At 48.4% G+C, this 7,509-nt stretch overlaps 1 protein-coding gene across 1 annotated transcript in view; it reads right to left on the bottom strand.

Moving 5' to 3' along the window:
• Positions 1-584: 584 nt before the first annotated feature.
• AUTS2 (autism susceptibility candidate 2) overlaps positions 585-7,509 on the bottom strand; it is a gene marked incomplete at its 5' end in the record, with an annotated part of 1,256,093 nt that continues 1,249,168 nt past the window's right edge. Inside the window, 3 exons of the mRNA XM_011992898.1 lie at positions 585-3,294; positions 5,611-5,833; positions 6,998-7,081. Of these exons, the coding sequence (XP_011848288.1) occupies positions 2,046-3,294; positions 5,611-5,833; positions 6,998-7,081 (1,556 nt within the window). The remainder of the gene's footprint in view (positions 3,295-5,610; positions 5,834-6,997; positions 7,082-7,509) is intronic.

Genomic DNA, 7,509 nt, shown 5'->3' with positions numbered 1-7,509 from the left:
GCAGGTGAGCCTTCTGTTCTCACGCAGGCTGGGTTCGAGGTATTTCTTTTCATGAGCCCGGTCTTGTACAGGGATGGCTTCCTCCCTAAGGTAATGATGGTCACCTCACACAAACAAGCAGCTGGAAGCTTAGTTCACATTTTTTAATAACATGGCACAGTTTACATTACACAAGAAGGCTCCGCCGATGAGAACATGCTGAAGATTCAGTTGCTTCACTTTTCTTTTCACATAGGATCTAGAAAGGACTTTATTACATACAGGATAAACAGCAAAAAGGTCCGTATAGAACAATCTCTTTACAATACTGAAAGCTACCACTACAGTTCCAGTGTACATATTCCTTGGATTTTTTTTTTTTTTAGTTGTTGTCGTTAAGAAAAAAAAAAAAACAAAAAAACAAAATAACAAAAAAAAAAAAAACACCGCACAACATCTGGAGTTCACAAAATCTGAAGCTCACAACTAAACCTTCAGTTTACTACTAAAATAGATCTCTCTGCTTATTAGAAACAATGGTCTGTAGTTAACTTTTTTTTTTTTTTTTTGCAAAAACAGGATAACAACGTCAGATAGCACTTTAATATACTAGAAGACCAAATGGAACTAATTTTATTTCATACATATATTTTACAGTCCAGTAGACAAGATATATTGTATTTCTCTGCTAGTAAAGTCATATTCTCTCCAAATATGTAGACAAGAGGCTTAATGTATTATAAAAGTATTATGAAGAGACATTAAGATTGATGCAAACTCAAAAAACACACTCACACACAAGACTTTTTTTCTGCCATCTTTCACCCTCTAACTCGCGATGGCTCCACAAGGTTGACCTGTTACGGCTATTCCCAGACTTGATCACCAGCTGGAATACAGTGCGTCACATCGGGAAACGTGCACCTTACATCGGTCAGTTATTGAATACAGTGAAAACATATCCATCATCTGAGAAAACTTGAAGCTTTCTTTCAGGATCTGTTTGGGTGTAAGTAAATCTCATTACAAAACGAGGAAGTGTGTACAGGTATGAAATAGGACACACTAAAAAAGGCATGGTTCTCACATGAGGTGTGTGTGAAGTCACTGGCGACCTGTGTGTGTCTGACAGACACCACCACCCGTCCCCTGATTTTGGCATCTGGCGAATCCCACCCTCCCTGGCACCGGTTGCTCATGTCCTCAGTTACCTCTCCGGGGCTGCACTTTTCCCCAGAGCCCACAAGCGGCAACTTCAGATGCTAAGTTCCAGCCTGGGGTCCAATTTGCAAAATAGGATGTTTCTCCGTTTGAAAAAAAACAAGCAAGGAAAACAGAGTCATATCACGTAAGCGCTTGTTCAGGGAAAATATGACCTTAAGTATGTTGTAAATGGATTTGAAAAGGCTCCTTTGAGTTAGGCGGGCTTTTGTGAAAAGCCCGAACATTCATTGCATAGTTGAAGGGTTTAGCTGTCTATAACAATATATGGGAACACAGCCTTAGCCGACTGTGTTCACTGATATTAAGTAAGTTTGCAAGTAGCACATTTTAAGAAGTATTAATGTATTATGTTACTTAATCTTTATCTATTTACATTTGTACAAAGTAAAGCTTTCATCTTACCCTTTTGCATATATGAACCATTAGCTCATGAAGCAATCTCTTTTTACATAACTATGTACACTGTCTGTCTTCCCACCTCATCTGAAAGAATTCTGCATGATGGATGGCGTGGACTTCTCCCCCCGCCCCCCCAAAATTATCATCCAATTGGTGTGTGTTGTCATCTTCACTGTTTTGGTTCAAATCAAAAAGTTTTATACGAGAAAGAAAAAGTAGGAGACGTGAGAACATATGACTGGGCTAAAAGATCTGAAAAATCTCAACATATAATATACAAAACATTTCAAAATGTGCAGAGTCTATACATTTTTTACAAGGGGAAGAGGTGGGGCTTCCCCGCCCCCGCAGTCTATGTGAGCCATGCAGGAGTTCTGTCTCTCAAGTCTGGCCTGGTGTCTGCCTAGGGTTTCTTCTTCCTCATTCGTGCTCCTGTTCTCGGCTTATCGGGCCTCGATATCCTTCAGCGTGTGGGAAGGGGGCCTCTCCCTTATCTCTGCGGACAGAGGAGTCGTCCTTCTGGGAGAGACCGGGCGGCCCCCCAGCGTGGAGATGAGCGGGGGAGGTGCGCTCAGCGCTGCTGTCGGAGGGGTCTTGTTGAGGAGTCCGTTCTGGTGGCCCGCGGTGGGGCTGATGCGGGGATAGTGCATGCTGGGGAGTCCCGGGGTGATGAGGCTGGGGTGGGGGAGGTGTCCGTCGAGGGAGGCGGGGTGCACGGAGTGGAGTCGCGTGTGCTCGTAGTCTTCTCTGAGCATGTGCAAGCGCTCCCGCTCGTCCAGGTGACCTCCCCGCTCGTGCTCCCGCCGAGGGTCCACAGACAGCGGGTGGTGGTGGTGGTGGTGGTGGTGGCTGTAGTCGTGAGGCTCCCGGTCCCTGAAGGAGCGGTCGGCTTCGTACAGCCGGGGAGTCGAGAGCCGGTGGAGCGGGTCATTCCTTAGCAGAAAGTCCCTGCCCAGCGGGTCTCTCCGGTGAATGTCAAGTTCTCGGTAAGGATCCCTCAAGGGGTCCCGGATGGGGTCCCAGTGGAAAGAAGGGTACGGGAAGCGCTCTCCGCCCGGGAGGGGGCTGATGCCCATGAAGGGGGTCATCATGCGAGTCCTGTCCAGGCTGCTGATGCTGTTCATGGGGTGAATGCCCGTCACCCCCACCGTCATGGGCATCGAGGCCAGGGGCCCCGGGTGCACGCTGGACGAGGAGTTGGGAGGCGGCGGCTCCGAGGCCCGGTGGGTCTGCGGGGCCTCTGGAGGCAGGTCGTGGTCTTCCTTCCGCTCCTCCTTCACCTTGACCTCGGAGCTCTTCTTGGGGTTCTCGTAGGCCGGCTCACCCTTGCGCGGCTCGGCCTCCCGGCTCGAGGTGCTGTTGGGCCTGGCACTCTCCACCACCGGGGTCCGCACGTAGGGAGACGGCACCCGGGCCAGCTGCTTGGCCTCTTCGCCCGCGGCGCGCCCCTCGTGGCCGTGCCCGTCCTTCTCGGGCAGGTGGCTCTCTTTCGCCTTGTGCTCGTCAGCGGCCAGGTCCTTGCGGGATTCCGAGTGGTCTCTCTCCCTCTCTTTGGGTTTGTCCTTCTCCCGAGCCTCAGTGTTCAGATGAGCCCGGATCTGGTCAGTGGAGCTGCGGGTATGTCCCAGGGCATTCACCGGGAGGATAGGTGCTGGTGAAGGGTGGCTGGAGTGTCTCTTCTCGACGCTTTCCCTGGGGGAGAGAGGGGAAGACAAGGACGCAGATGAAATGAAACAGGCGAGTCGGCCGAGCCAGGGGCTGCGGGTGAAATGGTGGTGTGAAGAGGACAGGCTGGGGGCTGCTTCCCATGGTCGCCAAGGCAGCGGCCATGCCCTGGGCAGGGCAGAGCCAGCCACCCTCATCCTACTTACCTAGATTTTAGAGGAAGCTTAATGGGGGAGACGGACCAGGGATGAGGGTGAGGGGGAGTCTGCCGGGAGCAAGAATCTCTCTGCATGTAAGAGCCTCAGCCAAGAGCACAGAAGAGCTTCCAGGAAGCCAAGATGGCTGCATGCGGTCAATAAGGCAGTGATGCGGCAATTCAGCCCCACTGTCTGGACGCTCGGGATTGTCTAGTATTAAGAATCACGTTTTAAGAGCCCAACGCCCGCCAAGTATCACTTTTCTTCCAACTTTGCAACACAGAGCCAGTGGAAGGAAGGGTTCAACGTCAGTGTCACAGAAGTCTCTTGCTCCTTACAAGGACAAGTGACCAGTTTCAGAGCAAAGAACGTGGATATGGAGCCATCTCCAAGACACAGCATGTGAGAGAGGCTCAAAAGGAAGTCACAGCTGGAGGACTTTTGGGTTGCAAAGAGCACTTGTGCACCAGATGGGATAAGAAAGCCAAAGTCTGATGAGAAGACCGAGGGAAGGCAGTAGGAAAAGCAGGTCCCTAAACACAAAACCTCATGAGGACATTGAAAACAATTTTAGAGAGCAGCTGTGAGTGAAAACGCGAGACAAGAATTTTAGAGACCTGTCTTGGATGGGGGCTCAAGAGTAGAGTATTGGGCAGAAAATGCAAAAACAAATAGAATGACAATAAGGTAAAACTTGAGTTAAAACTAAGACCAGGCAAATCTTACAGATGGCGCCAAGACAGATATGGCAAAGTTGAGGAGAGCGGCAGCCTGCCACGCTGGCTTGGTGCTGGTGTGCAAGGATCAGAGGACCACAGTGAGAGAATTCAGGAGGCTCCCGTATGAGGGCTGTTTCCTGCCCACATGCAGAGAAGAAGAGTAACTTTTAAGGGAAGTATGGAAGAAGAGTACATTTTATTTATTAAGCTTCCTGACTTTAATCCAAGAGGCCATTTTGACGCCATCCAGAGAAACACGCAAAGGGCTGGTGGCCACATCCTGCACTGCACCTAGTGACAGGCTGTGTACGGAAAGCTGGCGGCCTAGGGTCGGCCACATTAGGTTGCTATGCGTGCCTCATTTCGGCAGTTCACAGCTCAGAGCTGAATGTCAGAAACGTTCCTCCCAGTGGTTAAGAGATTGTTATCATACTGCCTTGAAGGAAAATTTGTCTTTTTCTTTTATCAGTCAGCATAATGGCCTCTGATGAGTATCTACTAATCTGCCGCATTCAGAGCCTGCAAAGCTGAATTCTTTGAAATTACTAGGATATACACACACACATACATACACGGTATACAAAGAAAAGAAACATTAAAGATTTGGATCAAAATTGAATCTTAAGTACTGCAAGGAAATTGGGATTAGGTATTTTCTGTCAGGCATATTTGTGCATTCCTTATCAGTTCATTTAAACTGAAAATAGCCTAAAGAAAGAAAAAAGGAGACATTTTGTCAAGAATGCGTATGATATTCTTTGGAAAAAAATACTGCAAGACATTCCCTCTTTAACACTACTTTTTTTTCTAGGCATGGGTTACCAAGTGCAGAGACAATGGTTAACAAAATTATCCACTAGTGAAACCAAAACCAAACCAAAACTGCTTGTCGACGTTTCTCTACATCTAGGTGAGTAAAATCGTATTAGTCATCTGTGAGCCCCAGGCTTTGAGTTTGAACAAAATTTGAGAAAAATATGATGAGGCAATGCAAACATGGCTTTCTAAAAGAAAACAAAAAGAAGAAAAGAGCGAGAAAAACCTATGGATGGTTTAATGGACTGCACGGACTTGAAAGCAAATATGGAATTGATTCATGCTGTGTGTGTCTGGCCCAAAGCTCCAACTCCCTGTCTGCTAGAGAAAGACTCCTGTTTGGACACGCTAACGGGGTCTTAGGACGTGCTGATGTATAACTGCGACTGAGACAGGAATCTGTTGCTAGCTCTGCTATCTCCTACCGTCACCATATGCTACGGGCCATGGGGACTGCGAGGGGCTGCGGGCGCTGGCTGTGGGGATGGGCTGAGGCTACTGGGGTGGCTAAAGCACGAGGCTGGGACAGGGAGGGTGGGCGGCCGGTTCCACTGGTACTTGGCACAGAGCAGGCTCCCCCGTGGGGACTCGAGAGCGGTTTCTTTCCGTACCTTTCTTTGTCATCTTTACTAACAGATGAGTCTCGTTTATCTACATCTCTATCTCTGTCATGAGCTGCAGCGGACGCGCTGCGCTCCAGCTCCCCTGGCTTCAGCCAGGGCGGAGGGGTCGGGAACGACGGAGGCGTTCGGTGCAGCCGGTTCCAGGGTTCGTGAGGGTTGCTAAAGTTCTGCACACTGGGGCCATCCTTGTGGCCGAACATTGAGTTGGGTGCTGAAATGGTGAAGTGGAGAACAAAAAGGTTTAAGAGAAATTATATAATCTGCTGTAATGAAGGTACTTACCAAAAAACTTTTAACAGCATTCAGAGTTAAAATGAATACATATTATTGGGAGCTGGAAAAGGAAAGGAGATTAACAAATTCATTAGAGGAAGTCTTGTCCTACACTGGAGAGGTAGCTCACAGCTTTCTTTTTCTTTTTAAAACCAAAAGCAAAGGTGGGGGCAGGGAAAATTAAAAAGGAAAAGGGACCAAATGGGTATTGAGATAACCTAATTCAACGTATCTGGTGCATGCATAAGTTCCAGGCATGCAGAAGGGTGTGTTATGATGGTGGGATTTGGATTAATAACTCTAAATTAATTCAGAGTAGAAGTCACCGTCTCCTTTACCCACCGCGGCCCTCTCAAGTGTCACCAGAGACCAGATAGGACCTTGCCCTCAACAGACACACCGGTCTCCTTGATGTATTTTAAATGAAGACCGACCTGTGACGGTATGCTTAGAGACACGTTTTAGCTCTTCCTGTACCCGGAATATATGGTATGTGGCACGAAAGAAAATAATTTGCATATGCAGCGACTAAATACTAATGTTCAGAATGTGAGATGGGGTTGTAATTCTTCTCCTAATCGAGGTGGGCTTTTTTAATAGTAGAAAACTGCAAAGTCCTCCTAGATGATGGAGAATAAAATGTTGCCAAATCTTGATTATCCCAAGCCTGGTGCTGTCTTACTGCTATTTTTCATTGTGCTTTTTTCAATTCCACGAATGCCACGGGCAAGATGAAATGTAACTACTGCTTTCATTTCTAATGTGAGTTGCAGCCAAAATCTTGGAGAGCAGAGATGGGATGTGGATGAAACTCTGAACTTGAGTAAACTCTCTGTGGTCATCAATGATACTGCCGTTCCTGCCCCTCAGAACTGGAGAGCCACAGGGGGCCACCCTCACAGTGGGGGCCGCCCTCACAGTGGTGGCTCTGCACGCTTCCACCTCACCCCACTGTGAAGGCCTGCTGCTTTTGCAGTGATATAACCTACACTGGTCCCCCCCAGAGCATAGTTTTCCTTTTCTCTAGAAAGGTCTTGAGCCATATGCAGATCACAGGAGATAAAAAGTCCAAGGCAGATTTTTAAAAGTTAGAGGTACTCACTAACGGAAGGATTTCCAAGTCCCCCGAAGGCATTGCCACCAACGGCTGCTAGGCCTGTGAATGTAGACGGCCGATTAAAAGGCTCTGCAAACAAGATGGGGAAGAAGGAAATGGTCAGGGGCTCTGCTGAGAGAGGAACCCAGAACTTCCTGGGAGCAGGGCGATGCGGGATCCCTGCCCCCTCTACACCCCCACCTGGCCTGTCCCACTTCTCCTACCGGATGGTGTGAAAGGTTTTCATTACACTTGGATTTAGGCACTGGGTTAGCAAAATCTTTCTGAGGGCTCTAATTCCACAACTGTGCATTTTGCATTACTCTTCCTTTGCCCAGTGGGGACACTACTCAAGCCAGGGTGTACAACTTGCCTTCCTGCCCAGTCTCGCCTCTGCCAGGAGTACCCTCTGCAGGTTCTAACAGAATAGAAAGGAGGTGGCATCTGAATCCATGGTGAAACTCTGAAGGCACGCCTATGATATGCCCTGATGTTGTGCAAGGCAATGCCTGCATCTG

Source organism: Mandrillus leucophaeus, unplaced genomic scaffold (genome assembly GCF_000951045.1).
Source record: "Mandrillus leucophaeus isolate KB7577 unplaced genomic scaffold, Mleu.le_1.0 Scaffold42, whole genome shotgun sequence".
Lineage (NCBI taxonomy): Eukaryota > Metazoa > Chordata > Mammalia > Primates > Cercopithecidae > Mandrillus > Mandrillus leucophaeus.
Note: the sequence above shows the minus strand (reverse complement) of the source record. Positions and strands in the feature narration are given on the sequence as shown.